This window comes from Symphodus melops (assembly GCF_947650265.1).
Source record: "Symphodus melops genome assembly, chromosome: 2".
NCBI lineage: Eukaryota > Metazoa > Chordata > Actinopteri > Labriformes > Labridae > Symphodus > Symphodus melops.
The window spans coordinates 20885527-20904724 of NC_136692.1; the positions used below are offsets into that span (position 1 = coordinate 20885527).

At 40.9% G+C, this 19198-nt stretch overlaps 1 protein-coding gene across 4 annotated transcripts in view; it reads left to right on the forward strand.

The window, feature by feature from the left end:
- The window catches only part of rptor (regulatory associated protein of MTOR, complex 1), a 170082-nt gene that overhangs the window by 118275 nt on the left and 32609 nt on the right, over positions 1-19198 (forward strand). For all 4 annotated transcript variants that reach the window (XM_079337749.1, XM_079337751.1, XM_079337750.1 and 1 more), the window contains exons 17-22: positions 591-782; positions 4856-4996; positions 5434-5554; positions 7145-7282; positions 10743-10898; positions 16337-16455. In XM_079337749.1, the coding sequence (XP_079193875.1) occupies positions 591-782; positions 4856-4996; positions 5434-5554; positions 7145-7282; positions 10743-10898; positions 16337-16455 (867 nt within the window). The remainder of the gene's footprint in view (positions 1-590; positions 783-4855; positions 4997-5433; positions 5555-7144; positions 7283-10742; positions 10899-16336; positions 16456-19198) is intronic.

The following is a 19198-nucleotide window of genomic DNA, read 5'->3' on the forward strand; positions in this document are numbered from 1 at the left end:
ATCAGTCCTTGTTACTTCATGAGAAGAAGAAAACAAGAGTCTTGGTTATGCTTGGCACAAATTCAATCAATATAAATGATTTTTTTAAACAGTTTTTTGTTTCACTGCACCAATCTGTCCATCGTGTTTCAGACCGGCTCAAACCTTGATGGAACAACTACCGTTAACCCACAAAGGAAGACTGAAGGGCTGAAGGGTTGAAAGAAATAAATCATACTGCTGCAGAGCTCCTAATCTGGTAGTCCATTACACAGTGTGAGGTCACAGGTTAGTGCGGATGAACTGACTAATGAGCTACAAGTCCGCACTCAGCCTGGAGACTCTGTGCTGCACAGGAAGGTTAACACTGAAGCATACTGTAAATGTTTTCAATCAGGAAAAAACAAACAAACGATGTTATATCAGATGTGAGTTCAGTCTGCACTTTTAGTTCGTTAAAGGACTTGCTTCCTCTCTCACCTCTTTAGACCCTCTCAAAGTCTTCATCCATTTCTTGAATGTACACATTTGTAGATATCCCCCCTGTTACAATCAGAAAGTCCAAAGTGCATATCTGAACATCTGCCACCTGACCCTCCTCTCACCACCAGGAGGCCTGTCTGCAGGGCAATCTAATAGCTAACTGCCTGGAGCAGCTGTCGGACCCTCACCCCTTGCTCCGCCAGTGGGTGGCCATTTGCCTCGGCCGAATCTGGCAGAACTTCGACCCGGCACGCTGGTGTGGAGTTCGAGACAGCGCCCATGAGAAACTCTACACCCTGCTGTCAGATCCCATTCCTGAGGTGAGAGGTTAATACAAGAATACTACTGTGTTTGAAAAAGGAACCAAAATGTGTTTTTGATTTTTTTTTTTTTTTCAATCCTGCAATACACAAATGTGTGTCCAAGAAACCTTGATTTATTTATTTTTACTGGCTTTCCTTCATTACCAGGTGGATAAAATCACTCACTTTCTCTCAAGCACATTTTCATGGAACAATTACACACTGAAGTCGAGACAATGATGTGTTTCTCAGCTCAAGCTGCGTCATTTTCACACCAGCGTCACAACGATCTCTTCTGGGAAAAATCAATTTCCTATGTTATTTGAAGAACATGTAGACACAAACATCGCCTGATAATTCTTCGTCATCGTGTTTTTCCTGATTGGTTCCAGGCACGCGCTTCATTCTATGTAAAACAAAAAACATTTAAAACAATTTTTGTTTTTGTCAGTGCACTTAGACCTCATCACACTGAAGCAAAAAAAAATCCACATCCCATTTTAGGGTTACTATTATCTCTTTGAGATTTTGTTTATGTAGCAACTGTGTTACCCAATCCTGATGATGGATGGATGGATGGATGGATGGATGGATGGATGGATAGATAGATAGATAGATAGATAGATAGATACTTTATTGATCCTGAGGGGTTCCTCCAAATCTGTCATCCAATCAGAAGAGACCCAATGCTTCAATTCATTTACGTAAGTAATTTGTCCATCCTGCACATTTCCAGAAAATACGTTTTTAGCTGTTAATTGTTAAATTGTTAACAGGTTATTATAGGTTGATGAAGTCATTTGTACAAACAGATTGTAAGAGATTAACTTTATATGCTCTCCAGTCATAGATGCAGTAGAGCATTGAAATAGGGCATTCAAATGGAAAACAGAGTTACGGTATAACAGGTCTGTCTGAGGTGTGTAGAGATGTATGCGATGTTTGTGGCAGTCTGGTGTCCTGTGCACGTGTGTTCATGGAGGTCAGTGTGGCGATCCGCAGCTCATCTCCAGGCTTTGTCTGCAGAGATCTAAAGAACTAGAGGTGAAACTTTCAGATGGGATAAATCCACTGCTTGACAATCAATACTCTGTTCAATCACGTGTATTTATGTTTATGGATGCAGACTGATGTCTCTGCTCTAAGCACAATACACATTTGATGTTTTCAGAACACATCTACTCGTTAGACTGTTTTTAATTAAAATCCATAATCAAGGTTTTCAGCAACATTGTTTTAAACCTGCACATTACTCCTGGTGTTTTGTTTGCTGTTGGCTACGATGATTTTGTTGGCAGCATGTTAATGTGGTTCTCAGACAAATGTTCTTTTTGTAATGTCTCTCTGTTCGCTATTTTCTACACTGGTAAATACTCCAATTCACAAGAAAATATTAAATACACACTTCAACCATGGAAAAATATCTTCTATCCTGTTGTGTGCCCGCGTGTCCTGTAAGACCTAAAAGAGACAGATTAGAGAAAGAAAATGCTCCTACACACACACACACACACACACACACACACACGCACGCACGCACACACACACACACACACACACGCACACACACACACATATGTTGGAGGAAGCCGACACAGGCTTAAAACATTTTCTCACTATCTGCGTTTAAACACGATGGTCGGTCTCGTTTGGACCGGAGGGACTGTGAGACCGAGTGTTACCCTGAAGTTCACCCAGACACTCGATGCCCTCACACTCAACATATTTGCATCCATTCACACACAAGCACAAGAGGAACATCTGTTTTCCTGAGTCACCCCCCCTCTTCTCCTGTGGCTGTGGGGTTGAAACAGAGGTCTACAAACACATTTGGCAGTGCCCACACACACACATACACACAGGTACACTTACTGACTTCTTGGTTGGGCATTTATTTCAACTAGGTAATCTTCATAGTGTGTGAGTTTTTTAGGGCCACTGGAGACTCCCCCTAGCTGATTGAAATGCATTAGTTGATTTACAGTGAAATGACAGTATTTTCATAATCTTATTCAGTATTAAATTTTAGACGTAAAAAAAAAATGGTGTGTGTACGTACCCCTGGAGCCTTGGAGAGCTGAGTAAGAAAATGACGACGATTGGGACTGAAATTGAAGAGAGAGTTCAAGCAACTAGGCAAAGACTTTCATGACGTTTAAGGAAAAAGTCTGAGGCGACACCCCTGGTTGACACTTTTGTCTTGTGTCAACACACAGTAAAAAGGTGAAGATAAAGTCAGCTTTATAAATAGCTGCTCGTTCTAGCCGGAAGCATGAACTCAGGACCTGGTGTTATCAGAGGTTTAAATTGATTACTGGGGTGCATAAGGTAAGACCGGCAGGAGAAGCTGTGACCGTCAGGAGCTCTATTAACTGGTAGAATGACAGTGCAGATAACTTATCAATAATCAATCTTCAATCAATCTTTATTTGTATAGCGTCAATTCATAACAGGTGTTATCTCGAGACACTTTACAAAAAGCAGCTAAAGGACCTTACTGTTTGTCTGTTAACATTAACAAAAGAGCAGGTAACAAGACCGTGCTCATCACTATGTTTACAAAAAGCAGGTAAAGGACCTTACTTATGGCTATATTACAAGAGCCCAGCTTAATCCGTCATAGCGTGGCAAGAAAAAACGTCCTTTTAACAGGCAGAAATCTTCAGCAGACTCATAATCGAACTAAACTGTGCTGGGCTTGAAAATGGGGTGGGGGAGATGGGACAAGATGCAGAAAGGAGGGTCGAATATCAATAAAGGTATCAATAATCACTCATTACTTCTTGGAAAAACACCAAAACACTTAATTTCAACACTTAAAACAATATCATTTAATTGATATTGTGTATTCTGTTTTCTCCAATTCCACGTAAAGCACTTCTGATAGCGTTATGTTTGAATGGTTCATCAATAAAATCACTTTGCTTTCAATTTAATTGTAAAACATGCATGTGACCCCCTTTATCTTACTCAATCACTGCTGAGTGCTGATAAATAAATAAAAAACGTGTTTAATTGTGCTGAAAATTCAAAATCAATCAATCAAAGTTTATTTCTAGAGCACATTTAAAACAACCTTGATTGACCAAAGTGTTCTACAGGCAGAAGTCACACTATAAAAAAGACAATAAAAACAATTAAAATACAATAAATAGGAATATGAAATAAAAACATGTCAAAGTGGCTGTTTGTGTTAAAAGCCAGAGCGAAGAGGCGGGTTATTAGCAGTGATTTGAGATTGTCAATGGTTGGAGCAGTTCTTATATTAACAGGTAGGGGTATTTAGTTATATTACTTTTGTTCGTGTTAATTGGTTAGTGTCGTCATCTTTGATTTGTGTCAGGTACAAGAACAGAAGTTTTATTTGTGTTTGTGAATAATCTAGACCAAACAAACGACGCATGAACAGTATCTTATAGTCAACACAACTAAGTGTAGAGGTTAACTAAAGGACTGTTATGTTAGACTGCAGTAGGTTGTCCAGGTGTAAAATCGCCCTGACATATTACAGTATGTACAGAAAGTTTCACATGAATAATGAAGACAGCAGATAAAAACCACATTCCAGTGTTATTCTAGTGTCACAGTGTGTTCCTGAAATGTTTCAACTGATCATGTCAATTAGAGAGCATCAAAGCAGCATCTGTTTGCTGCAGCATCACAAGATTAAGCAGTATCTGTGATCATTTATCCTGTTCTCTGCTGAATGTGAAGTCTCTCTCCACCACAAGCTATTTACAAATGTTGTCTTGTTCTGTGGTTTGGTTCCATTTCTGAACTAATCCCTCAAGGAAACTGCCTCGTGCTAGGTCGAGTTTGGATAAACATGGAGCGGAGTGTGCTGAGAGTGTGATGTGTTATGTTTGTAAACAGCAGAACACAGCACTGATCGTCTCCACTGCATTGCATGGTGACACATTTAGCCACCACTTTCCTCCACTGGTCTCTCAAAACCTTTCAGCTTGTCGTGTCCAACATGCAAATGTTTGAGTTTCAAAGCAGAAGGTCAAACACGTCCGAACCGAGCAACAAATTAAAAAGCTGTAAATGTTATGACTTCAAAAAGTGTCGTGTGTTTTGTGTGGCTGCAGGTGAGGTGTGCAGCCGTTTTCGCTCTGGGGACGTTTGTGGGGAACTCCGCTGAGAGGACAGACCACTCCACCACCATCGACCATAACGTGGCCATGATGCTGGCCCAGCTCATCAACGACGGAAGCCCTGTAGTCCGCAAGGTCAACACAATAACACACCCCCATGCAGGCTTATCATATTAATATGACAGTAAGGCCTCTAAATAAAGTCCTACCTCTGGTTGAAATGGCACAGTCATTGTTAAAGCTTGATGATATTCTGCAACCAAGTTAATTAAGTAGAATTACTTACTTACTTGGAAGGTACTTTATTAAAAAAAAAGGTAACATTTGTGATGGATGAAAGAAAAGGTTGCAGAGCAGCAGTCAAGATGTTATTAGCTTAGCTTAGCATTAACACACCAAACACCAACACCATTAATGACTTTAGGATTTCTTTAAAGAAGTGGCTTAAGAAGTGTGAATATTACACTATGGGATGTATTCAGATCTTCACAATGCTGGAAAGCACTTTTTAACTAATTCTCACTGTTGTACCTGGAAGAACTCATACTTGAACCTTTCTGTGTGTTTCACAGGAGCTGGTTGTTGCATTGAGTCACTTGGTTGTCCAGTATGAGAGCAACTTCTGTACAGTCGCCCTTCAGTTTATAGAGGAAGAAAAGAACTACTCAGTGCCGTCACCAGCCAACACAGCAGGTACAGTATATACGCACGCACACACGCACACACGCACACACGGCCAAAACTAAAATGTTGTTTCACAATGCAAACATACTGTGGAAGTGTTTGTGTCACTGTCGATCAGTGTTGAAGAATCACAGCTGTAATTATTCAAACAAACTGTGTCAATGCATGATGTATGTCAACAATGTTCAACATTTAAATGAATCTTTGAATTTGTTTTTGAAATGAATTTACTGAAGTTATTCTAATTCATGTACCTGCTTCAGTAGATTTTGTTCTAAAGAAAATGACGTTAACAACCACATGTTCTTACTGGGCTGTTAATTTCCTCCATAGACTAAAGATTTATCTCATCAGGGAATTCATACATCATTGAAATAAGACTCTTCTTTCTGACCTTGATGAGAGAGCACTTAAAGCAGTATTAGTAACTTATTTTAACCCATATAGACTTGATGAGACGTCTACAAGGCAACGGATGTGAGTGCAAAGCATACATAGGCTGAGACAAAGAGTTTAGTAAACGTTGAAATTCTGTGCAGTTTCTCTGAAAACCCCCAGATTTGGGAAGTTGATTTGAAGCGTTACTTAGGTTTTAGAGGGCGTTTGTTTCTTTTTTGGCATCCTTAGGTCTAAATGGATGAATCTCAGATATTTTGAAATAGATTAAGCTAGAAGCTCAATTCCATCTGCAGTCCCTGGGCAGCTGCACAAGAACAATAAAACACCTTACTTCTCTTTATTTCTATGAGCGCTTTATCTATATTTGTATTGCAGAGAAGAATAAATCCAAGCATATTTATTTCAGATGGTGAACTTATTTCTTTCACAGACCAGATCAATGATTTCCAAGGAGACAAAGCTGGTTTTAGCCTTGGAAGGGATAACGTGCTGCGTGCTGCGGCCTCCAACTCATGTTATGGGTGATCTGTTTAAAACAAGAGACAAGAATCAGCTGCTAAAGTCATTGACTAACTATCGAAACAACATTTCCAGTTAGTCGAAACAGAAAAGTTTTGGACAAAGTGACGAGAGGAACAGCCATGTTTGTACAGAAAGCCTTGACCAAGCCATGTATGTCAACAAATAAACAAACAAACAAACCCAATCTGTCCATCCGTGTGTAATGAAACATGTCTTACACAATAATGTAAGACTGTGTTTGTTTTTGTCACGTGTCGGCTGTCGCTCATCTGTTACTGAGAAGAATACTGTTACCAAGTGTCAAACTGACAAAAGCAGGAAGATCTCTTCTACTGTTTGCTTTCTAAGCCTCTGCATTAACACCAGATATGCAACTGCTGCAGAAACACTCTTTATTACTTTGCTCATTAATATTTAAAAGCTGCTGGAAAAGGCAAGCATCTCCCGCACTAAGAACACTAGGGCAAAAGGTCTTTGCTATTCAGATGATTCGCTGTCTGTTCAAGCTGCAGCTTTTCAAAACATTGCACATTGCAGTGACTTTAAAGTTTCAACTCTTCAGCTTTTAAATCTTCTTTTGTCTTTAGCCTTCCAATCATTAAAGCATCATTAATTATCCTCGGATGGTTGACTGTCCAGACTCTGACCTGATGTGTGTCCTCCTGTGTTTATGTCCAGAACCCGGCAACCTGACGCCAGTGAGGGACAGCCCGGCCATCCCACGCCTGCGATCGGTCAACTCCTACACCAACATCAGAGCTGCCACCACTGCCCGCCTGAACAAGAGCCTGCAGAACCTCAACCTCAACGAAGAGGGTAAGAGGGGCAGCGACAACACGAGACACAGGAGGTAGAAAGAAGATGAATAAATTCGATTCGTCAGACTTTTAGATGAGCATTTTGTAAGCCCGTGAGACCATCTTATAGTTTTCTTCCTCTTCATCAGTCACGGCTCTCATTTCCGAGGACAACCTCAGTCAGCATTTATATGATGCTTCACGTCAAGGAGTGAAACTGTGACCAGTTTGTCAAGCAGGAGAAAAATGAAGTGTGCCTATGTTTCTTCTCATCCCGCTCTCACATACACAAGTGACTGGAAAATGCTCATCATCGTGGTAATTGATGCTGTTGTGGGCTAACCAAAACAAACGCAGTGGAAGTGTTCAGTTTAGTTTTGTAACAACTGTTGTGAAGACTTTGCCTTCCAAAATGAAATTGTCTCTTCACTGGTGAATTTTCGCCCCCTCAAGCACTGTCCCTTCAGTATTCATTTTTATTCAATAAAAAAAACCACTTCCAGCTGTGAAGGGCTCTCCACTTCAGCAGAATATTGAAGGCCCATCGGAAAAAAAAGACTTTAAGTACATACAATTGTCAGATGGAATTAAATGTCTATGTTTGTTTTTTCAATGTATTCTTGAGACTTTGAAAAACCCCTTTTTAAAATTGACTAATTTCCCCAAAGATATTTCTCTGACCGGCCACAGCCATGGATTTTAACTTAAGGTTTGTTGTCGTTGTTGCATTTGTCTTTTTTTGCCCGTTGTTACGCACAAATGCTAAAAGAGAAAATCTTTACATTTGCACTAGTGATGTAAAGAATCATTTTAAATTGATTCAAAGGTGTCGAGGTTCACGTCTGTAAAAATGAATCACATTTATATGTTGAGGGTCAGCAGCTGTAGAGCCAGATGTTAAAATTGAGGATGCAGAACCATCTTTTAAATCGGAGACAAACATTGTAGCTTCCCCAAGACAGAAAATGAAAAAGGCAAGGCAAGTTTATTTATATCGCACATTTCAACAACACGGCAATTCAAAGTGCTTCACACAAGACATCAAAAGCATCATGACAGAGGAAAGAAAAGATACATTATAAAATCCAGTATTGCTTATTCAGAACGATGTATAGGTTCTTAAAATCATGTTGGGTCTGTATATAATGAACGACTACCATAAGTAATCAGCTCAGTGTGCACACACATCTTGTTGCTTTAAAGTCCCTGTGACTGTTAAAGTCTTACGTCCCACCGGACACAGAGTCACCTCCTGGTCTTACACGTACCGAAATGAATTCTTAATAATCCACCCCGGGACGTCTCCCAGAGGATACGAGTTCACAGTTTGATCTTATCTGTGTCGAGTCACAGCTCAGAAAGCTCCGAGACACCCCAGCAGGATGCTCCACAGCCCAACACTCAGCAATTTGCAAATACAAATACTCAATGATTCTAAATCATTCATATTTTATTCATTGGCTATGAAAAGTTAAAATGAAGTGCTCTCGTCAGGCCACAGTCATGTAGCGATGACAAGGTCAAAAAAAATTAAATTATGACCTCCTGAATCTATCAAAGGATATAGTCCTGATGATTTATCAAAGTCAAGAACCGGATCTCGATTAAATTAGGCTTTGAAAAAAGAAGATAACAGCAAAAGAAAGTAAGCAAAGCAGAGAGCAAAAAGAAAAAGTGTCTGCACTGTAACAAAGCAGGAAGTAGCAGTCCAAAAAAAGGGGGGGGGAAGTTAACGAGAAAAAAACTGTGCAAATATTGCAACAAGACCTGGAACTACACAAATGGAAAAAACCAACATGATGCACAACTCCTTGTTGCGAGTGAAAACAAGCGGGTCCGTAGCCCCTAAAGGAATCTTGTCTACAGTCTCATTTTGTAAAATACATTGTGAAATAATCGCATCGTGAACCCAGTATTATGAATCATATCGTATCATGAGTTGAGTGAATCGTTCCATCCCGAATGTGCACATGTCGTAATGTTTCTCTCAAGGATGACCTGATTAGAGTGTTATTCTCTTATTCAGTGTTTTGGGCTTTTAACTCAATAATGACATGATGATCATGACAGTCTTACAAAAAGAGAATGTGGAAATATTTACCTCAGTTGTTCACTTCATTGTGACATCTTTAGTCCTGAAATGTTTGCATGATATCTCATTTTTGTCTCCAAACAAGCCATTAAACAAACTCAGTTTTCACTCAGTTCAGCTGAATTCAAAGAAGTCTGTCGGGTGTGTGGTGCCTGCCTGAAACCCATTGGTGGCTGGGAGCTGTCCGTGGTGCTGATCTTTTTAAGAGCTCACACTGCGAGTAGCGCCCCTTTTTTGACTTTTCATACATTTACTTTATTAAGCTTTAGCTCGAGCTGCCTTCTCAACAGAAGAATATAGCTGTGGGCAGAGTCTTTGGTGTCGTATGAAGTCAATCGAGGGCTGTACTTTTTGGACGTATTGGCGCCAGTTATTGAGGCACACTCATACAAACACATGTCGATGTAGCTGTAACGAAGAGCTTTAAAAATCTACAACCACACGGGGTGCATCAGTTGGTGTGTTTGCATGTTTTGATGATGCCACTTCTAAGACTTGAGACGATCTACTCATTTCATGCAGATAATGTCTTTTGATTGTCTTGACTTTATTTATCTGCACTTTTAAAAGTTCAAGGTTTAAAAAGCTGGGATATTTCAACGGGACATTAAAGCATGGTGCTTCTAAAAAAAAAAAAAAAAGATGAATGATTATGATGGACAATCCTTAAAAGGCCATTTCAGCTTTAAAGCCCTGGTCTTGTCAGCCAAACACCTGCAGCTATGTGAACCCATGGCCTGCTGTCACTTCTGAGCTCTTTGCCCTCCTGTGTGTTTGTGTCGCTGCTCTGTGGTTCAAACAGCTAAAGCTAACCGTCTGCCCTCTGTCTATCTCTGCCAAACAAACCCACCTATGAGCGCTGAGTGGATCTAAATCAATGGCACTTGTTGAAGCACGTAACCAACTGCTGACACCCATTTCTAATTCATATTCTTAGTGCTTATTCCAATATGCAGCGGTGTTTATCATCAACAGGCACAGAGCTATTTTCATTCTCTACCAATCTCCATTTCCACATTTCAGCCTGCGGTCGGTTCAGAGGATGCATGGCTCTTTGGTTTGTATGAGTCAGAGTTATGTTTGGTGATCAGCAAGAGCTACTGCAAAGGATGATTGAGCCTGGCATCTGGAATGAATTCACAAGAAAGTTACAGCATTGTTTGGACCTGTAGCCTTCTTTCGAAGTTACTCATAGTACACTTACGGACGTTTATTGAATATTTTGGCCTTTTACAACATTAACAAATCTGTTATCTGTTAATGTATCTTCTACACAACACATCTAGAGAAACATAAGTTCTGTCTCAACAAAGAAATCTGCCTCCTTTTTTTTTTAATTACAAGAACCTTCAGATTTTTTTTTTGTCACATGTCTGTCTTCATCTAGGTGGACCACCAGCCTTCTCTCCTGGTAACCTGAGCACCAGCAGCAGCGCCAGCAGCACCCTGGGGAGTCCAGATAACGACGAGTACATCCTCTCTTTCGAGACCATCGACAAAATGAGACGGGTTTCTTCCTATTCGTCCCTCAACTCCCTCATAGGTAACAGCTTGTCCGTCATCCTGCGTCATCCAGGCCTGCTTGTGTGTGGGTTTTTTTTTTTCTTCATTGTCCTTCATTCATTCATCCTTTTCAATCAGTTCTGCACAAAAAGGTACCTAAAACAGTGGTGGTGACTGTCAGCCAGTGCGGACCGTTCATGTTTTTTTGTGCTGGTGGGGCTTAGAGAAAAAGTAATGATGTCATCGTGAGCTTCTGTGTTTTCTCAGCTGAAGCTCGGAGATGACACATTTCTTATGGAAAGCCAGTGATGCAAAACTGTGAGCAGGATGTCGGTGGGCATTAACCTGACAGTGAGGTTTTGCAAAGAGACACTTGAGTTGTATACTGGGAAGTGTAGGATACTTATTTTTTTTCTAAAAGACTCAATCTAAAGTTTAAAAACCAGAACATCTCAATGGGGTAGGTGTTTAATTTGTTTATCCTGCGTGTCTTCTCCCATCAGAAGTTATCAACTCTGAAATCCATTCCAACTTTAAATTGTTTATTTAAAGTTGCACTTTGTAGATTTGCTTGTGAAAGTTGGAGAAGTGAAACAATGCCGTGCTCTATTTCCTGAACTGAATACACAAACTTTATTCAAAAGAAAAAAAATGGCTACCAGGAGAGTTAGGGTTTCATTGATGCGAGCCCCCCATCATAACTTCTCGCATAGCATTTTATCTTCAAATAGTTTTCTCGGGGACCAAATTTTCCTCGAAGGACAGTTTGTGTAGAGCCATGAACATAAACCACAGAATCTGTACATTTTTCCAGCTTTCACATTTCTCTATCAAAACTCCATAGTGCACCTTTGAGATGCTCATGTTTAATTGTTTATTTGTTAGGATCCCCGAAGTTGAGGCATTTCAAGCCACACAGAATAGAAGAAATGATTAACCCTAGCAACGCTGGTAGCCCAGTGGTTAGTGTGCACGCCCCTTGTACAGGCTTTAGTCCTTCAGGTGGGCTGCCCGGGTTGGAATCAAACCTGTAGCTCCTTTCCCGCATGCCATTCCCCACACTCTCTCTTTCCCAGATTTCTGACTATCCTGTCTCCAAAGGGAGGCATAAAAAGGCCAAAAATAACAAAAGCTGTAACTGTAGAATACATAATAGCAATAATACATGTTGATATGATATGCAAGTACATGTATAGGTCTCTTTAAATGTCTGTGAATCTCTTTTGAACCAACGTCAGCAGCACTGATGGTTCAGCTTGAACAGAGAGACATCTTAAAAAAGCTGCTTTAGTGGCACTAAAGCTAATTCAATTATTACTTTGTCCATCCCCACTCAATAGAGTCAGGAGGTGCTGTTTGTCTCCTAAATGGGGAGACAAACATTTGTTTGTTTGTGAAACAAACAATTTTTTTTGTTTGTGAAAATCGATTGTGCAAAAAAAAAAAAAAAAAGTTCCAAGTACTGTGATTAAAGGTTGAAAGGCATTAAAAAAATTGTTTAATGCTTTGGCACTCTTCAGGCTGCTATAAAAGTAAACTTTGCATACAGTTTTTCCATCGTGAGCATTATGCCACGTGTGCATCCAGTGACTGGAAGCAGCATCAGTTAAAGAGGATGCACTCTGCTGAGTCAGTGACTGGGACACTGTTGCATGTTTTAACACAGAGAATCTGCAACCCCATGACAGAAATCACCCAGGACTGAGGATGAGAGGAATAAACATGAAAAAATAAATGACATGGGGAATGCACACTGCGAAGACGAACCTCAGGCCATCCCTTACCAGGGCAGAACCTTGCCAACGAAAGAAGAAACAGATAGGAATGCTTCCAGTCTAAGATTAGAACAAGTGGAAAGGAAGCTTTTGCAGATGTGCAAAAGACAGCAGAGCAGAGCAGCGTGAGTCACCTGAGACCATTAGAGTGCTTTTTCTGGTAAACACTGAGCTCAAACCTGCTCACTTACCCCTCCTCTCATGTGATTGGCAGGCTCCACTATGCGTCCTGACAGCTGATTTGTGTGCAAGCAGGAAAACTATTTACTCACTCCAACCCCATAGGGACAAGGGGAAATAAAAACCTGGAAAATCCTCTCCTTCTCCAGCTCGCTATCTCTATCTGACGTTGTGTCTTTTGTTGCATTTTAAGTCGCACACCCTTTTTGCAATCTCCAAGCTGCCTGCTGTGTTCCAGTGTGTGATTTCTGCAAGGCTCAATGGAACATGAGTCAAAATGAAAAATCGAATGGAGAGTAAATTGAGCTCAGGAGAACAAAAAATTGAACGAGGCAGGAAAATAGGTTCAGGTACTTTAATGAAATTTCCTTTTGACATGTTTTCTCTGATTTTCTCATTAAATGAACGCCACCTCATTTTAGGTGAACGGGAGTCATTCACGCTCAGCACAGCTTCACATCAGCCCTTTGAGAAAACAGACCAATTTCTTCTGCTCCTGGATTAAACTTAAACACAAACTGCTGTTTAAACATCAACAATCATTTCTGTCTTCATTTAGTGGCTCTCATACACATGCACTCGTAAATAAAATAAAAAAAGAATCTGAAGACAGTAAAAGCACCTCTTCCCACTATTCATATACGTGGCCCATAAAAACAAGTCGCTCTTGGCCACTTTCATTTTTTCAAAGTTGCTCTCAGATGAAGAAAGGTTGGAGACTCCTGGTCTACAGTATATCTGTCACACATACTGAACTGTTTCAAATACAAGCACTTCAGACGGACGTTGAATATTGCCCAAAAGGAATCATGTTGCAGTCATTGCAGCCTGCTTCAGGACTGATCTGCTGGAGGTTTAGTTAACCTAAAAAGTTTAAAACACAGCAGTGAAAATACAGGAATTGATATGACGTTCGCCAACTTAGCATGGTTACCAGGCAAAAGCAATTCTGTGAAATGAATATTTGATGAAAAAATGCAACATAAAAGCACCTTGGCACAGCACTTGCCCTCATTACCCTTTTATCCAACAAATGTAGCACTCAATGTTAAGTTGATGGTTGGCCCCTAACTCTGGCTTTGGGTCTCTGTGTAAACGGGTTAAAACACATATTGGCCCTCAGCCCACTAAACTGTGCCCCCCCCCCTCCACAGATGAAATAAATCCTAGCCTCCTAGCATGCTTGTCTGTTACTCTCAGCTTGCAGCAGCTGTAAGTGTAGAAACAAGCAGGCCGGACTACATCAGTGAATGTTGGGAGCAAAATTCAGAAGCATAAAGAAAAGGCAGAAATACATTGTCCGGTACACATTCAATGTTATGTGAGCACGAACACTTTGTTGTCACTTCTTTTTTTGTTGTCTCACTCAGTTGCTTGTCTCTTTTTCTTAGTTTCAAGTCGCTTTTATAAACATCCTTTGGGCCTACGTTTTCATCTGCTCTGAAAATGCATGAACTCGTTCCTCTGTTTCTGTATACAGCAGCATTAAATAAACGTTCATATTACATTTGATCTCTACGAAGAAGAAAAAAACTCAGCGATGCAGTGCCTTTATTATCGTAAAGTAGTGGTTAAATTAAACCACAGAAGCTTAAGGTGGTCAACGAATAGCAGAAAAGGGTCCCATGAGCTTGGGAAAGTTTTAACAGAGCCTTAAAGGACTCACATTTTCAACTTTTTATCAGACATTATTCTCGATTAGTGGGCTAACTATAACGAGCAGCGCTGTATGTCAGATACTCCATGTGTATTACAGGCAAAATTAAGCGTGTGACACCCAGATATTGTTTGAGATTTGCAGATCTCTAGCGTGTGCCTAACATTTGCTGAAACTGCGTTGACATTTTTATTTTGTCACATCAAGGCCTTCCGTTCACTTCTACCTGCGTCAGTGCTTTAAAGCGCTCTCCCATTCGAGAAGCATCACAGATGTGATTTGGAGCTGCTCTCGCTGCTTACACCTCCCCTGTGAAACACGTTTTAAAAACGCCTCGCAGAGAAGTTTCGTCTCTGCTTTCAAATTTCCTGATGCATTTTTTATGACTTAAACATTTACAGCTCCCCCAGAAAAACCGCTCCGTGGTGTTAAAAGTTTTTTATGTCGTCTGCCAGAAAATGTGGATGAAGCCATAAAAGCTGTGAAGCAGAGGTTCATTTAGCCAATAATTAACATCTTTACTACTGTACATCCATTTTGATATGCAGAAGTCAAGTGTTGAGTCAGTGCAGCGCTCAGTCAGTGAGAGACGTCGGCTCTCGTGTGGACTGTGTCGAGGATGTGCAGCTGTAATTTGTGTGACTGAAATGCAGTTCTGCGGTTAAAACGGGAGAGGAAACATATTTCACATTTATCAACTGGCTGTTTACTGCAGCAGGTAGCGCGCTGGCTAGCCACTGCTAATCATATCCTGCCCCTCAGGCAACTCCATAATCACCTCCTTTACTCCCTCGCTCACTCTCTGCTCCTCTTGCCCTCTATATTTCTTCACCCCTTTCTTCCTCGTTTCCCTTTTCCGTCTTCTTCCTCCGCCTCTATTTACCTTTCAGACTCATCTCTTCTATATTTTACATCTCAAAGGCTTCTCAAATAGATCATTGGTCCCTGTCCTTTTTTTTTTCTTTGCTCCCTCTTTACTCCCTCTGGCCCCTCTTTGTGCCTCACCTTTTCCAGATTTCTCCTTGTTCCGTGTCTCATCCTTCTCTCTCCCCTTGCCCTACTTGTTGCTGTCGATCCTCCTCTCCTTTCTAGGAATCATCCCTCATTGCTTTATTGTCTTTGAAGCGAGGAATCATTGAACTATCTTGCCACTCTCTGGTGAGGAATCTGAGCTTTATATAAAAGGGTCAGGGTTTCAGTCATTCCCAGCTCTCCACGGCATCCTTAGGGATTTGAAGCCCCAAGATCTTTGCCTGCGTTCCTCACGCGGGCAGTCGAGAGGCGAAATGATGATAAAGGAAAGGAATAGGGAAGGTCATTCTCAGATCAAGACCTTTGCAGGTCGCTGCTCCCCTGAAATTCAGACAGAAAAGTTCAAAAAGGGATGCAAACAGCTTATTGAAAGTGAGGAAATGAGCAAAACTGTGGTGTTGTTCCTTGAAAAGACAACACAACACCAAAAAAGTGACAGATTCAAAACAAAACTCCTGACAGTAGGAAATACTGTTTCTCATTTTTGCCGACACTGTATCATTTGACGATGATGAGGCTCCGGTGGATGAAGCTGTGTATGTGTATTTATTTAATAACGTGCATTACCTGACATCAATGGCCATTGCCCCTCTGCTGCCTAAACACATCCAACTTGCACGAGAAGAAACTGACCTGGCTGTGTTCTGGCACGGTTGGGGAATCGTGCACCACCTCTTTGCCGTTATTGAACGTAGACGGGAGTGATGAGAGTGACACGTGGGAGAGAGAGAGAGATGTGTGTATGTTTGCTCATGTTTCGTCGATACTGTGAATCTGATCTGCAGAAGCATGAACAAGATGTTGAACTATTTGCTTTGTGTGCGTCTTTTCCAGGTGTGTCCTTCAACAGTGTTTATACTCAGATCTGGAGAGTGCTGCTCCACCTCGCCGCAGACCCTTTTCCTGAAGTATCGGATCTGGCTATGAAGGTCCTCAACAGCATAGCATACAAGGTAATACATGTGTTTGAGACACTGAAGCGACTGGACCCTTTTCTGTTGAACTCTTCACACATAAAATCCTCACTGTAGGGACTGTTGTAGAACCGCTGTAAGCTTGTTTCAGTCTTTTTGTGTTTGTTTGTTTTCTACCATTGTGCGCCTTGGAAGTCATCTGAAGAGAAGTGTTGTATATATTTAGTCTGGTGCAACATAAAGGTGGCTGTCAGAATTGACTTCTTGTCTCTTATATCACAGTTCTTTATTATAACCGTATGATTACGCAGTAAAAAAAGGTCTGCATCGAGTGCATGCACACTCCCTCACACACACACACACACACACACACACACACACACACACACACACACACACACACACACACACACACTCACACACATCCCCACCTCCACCTCCTCTACCTCCTTCTGGCATTTTCTTTCCTCTAAAACGCCATTACTTTTGTGCAAATGCAATTAAGGAGCAATGAGTCCCCCAGGCTTGGCAGAGCAAAGAGGCTGTCGTAGCTTCAGGAGCCATAATAACCACTGTAGTCCACCACCCAGCCGAACCTGGAGGAAGACTCTCTGGTGTTTCCTACCACCAGTTCAAACTGTGCTCTATGAAACAGGCAGAGTTCTTCGGAAGAGCAGCATCTCTGAAATGAGACTTTAACTGCAGTTATAGGCAACAGGGCTTGATTTACAATTTAACTCAAAAGAATATTTTTATGTGCCAGCATATGCGCAGCACTGCCTGTGTAGCACTGCGGCACTCTTCTGTGCTATCACTTCCTGCTAACGCGTAGAACTAAATCTAACCGATTTAGCATTTAGTGATGTCCAATCTAACAGACAACCGTTTGAATAAAACCATTTCTATCAATGCTTTATTCCCAAGACATGACAGTCGAGTTGATATTTGACTGTTTAATCAAGTATTGCACCTGCTCATCGCTGTTAAGGTCTCTAGAATCTGGATCTATCACAGCTCGATGCTTTAGATTTAAGATGATTAAATTGATCTTTCATGGCCTTAAGACTAAAAGCAGAATCCTTTAATTCAATTAAATATGACAACATACTTTGACAAGCAACAGGTAATGTGAAACAGGTTGAGTAAATAATGATACCCATGAAGGTTGTGTTGTTGTAATAATGTCTGCATTCCTGACCTGAAAGATTTTTAAACAAGAGACAATTAATCTCTCCTATATTTAGACTGAGGGCCTGACTTACACATGACTGATGTGTAAGTCTCAGTTTCATTTTTCCCAAGGATTAAATTCTGTTTCCAATCTTTCTGGATTACTCTATCTTTTCTCCCTTTCATTATAAAATGCTAGACACATGTTGTTGTGCACACCAGGAAACTGAGTTTGTTGTTCATTCAACAGATCTGTCTTTTTTCTCTTATGTCGATGACTCTTGCTCTTGAGAAAAGCCAGTGATTTCATGGAAAACAGTGGCTGACCACACAATATTTCCTCTCAGATTACTCGATTTTTGGCCAGAATAATCGATAGATTTCTGAATTACAAAGAGAATGTATTACTCAGACCCTCCAAATCCAAAACTTTTTTTCTGTTTCAATTGTAAATGAAGGGTGGCAAATTTTAGTAATTTTTCTTAACTGGTAGTTTTTAGATCATGGTCATTTTGTGTAAATTCACATGCAATCTGATGAGCAAACCAAAGGGCGCTATCATTAGCCTGCTTGCACAAAAATGCAGCTTGAGTTGTTTTGGTTTCACGCTGGTGCTCAAGGGCGACATCTACTGGATCACAAAGTTGCACATTCTTCCTTTAATGGTGATGAATGATGAATCATTAACATCCCTAGTTGAATGTTATTTGACCTTGTGCTCTGTGAGAGCTCTGCTGATTTTCATTACCCTCTTGGACAAAGCGGTACCTTTTATCTCTAAGCTAATTCTTATCTAACTAGTGTTTCTTTTATTAAACATCTCATCCTGATAACTTTTTACAGTCACCTCAAGGCAAAGAGGCTGTTTTAGCAGAATGCTGTAAATTCCTTTGTCTTACACGTTCCCGTGGGCTGAGTTTACTAACCTTAAAATTACCATAAAGAAAGAATAAATCTTCTCACTTAAGATGTCTTTTTCTTGTTTGAGTCAGAGAGGCATCAATTCTGTCTCATTAACAGCTGATTGGGATGAGATCTCTTTAGTTTGTATGTAAACCATACATACACATGTAAGCGTGGGAAGTGTCAAAGAAAGTTTCATTTGTCATCAGGGATGTAACAGTTCAATTAACAATTAACAATACAATGGATCACCACACTGGGTTTGCTTGGTTCAATAGCTGAAAGCACCGTGCTGATCAGCTGTCTCCAGTCTTCACGGACATTTTTAACGCCTCATTGAAGATGATTGCCACCATCATCATCCCTGTCTCCAAGGACCACATGACCTAATGATTTCAGACCCGTCGCCCTGACTTCTGTGGTGATGAAGTCTTTTGAGCGCCTTGTGCTTTCCCACCTCACAGACATCACAGACCCCCTCCTGGACCCCCTACAGAGCCAACAGGTCTGTTGACGACACGGTCAACCTGGCCCTCTACTCCATCCTCAAGCATCTGGACTCAGCAAGAACCTACGTCTGTTTTCTTTTTTCGTTTTCGAAACTGGGGCAATTCACACACAAAGTGGTTGACCACAGCAGCAGCGACCCGCATACACCCTGACGGAGTAGGGGGAGCAATTCTGGTTTAAGTGTCTTGCCCAAGGAAAC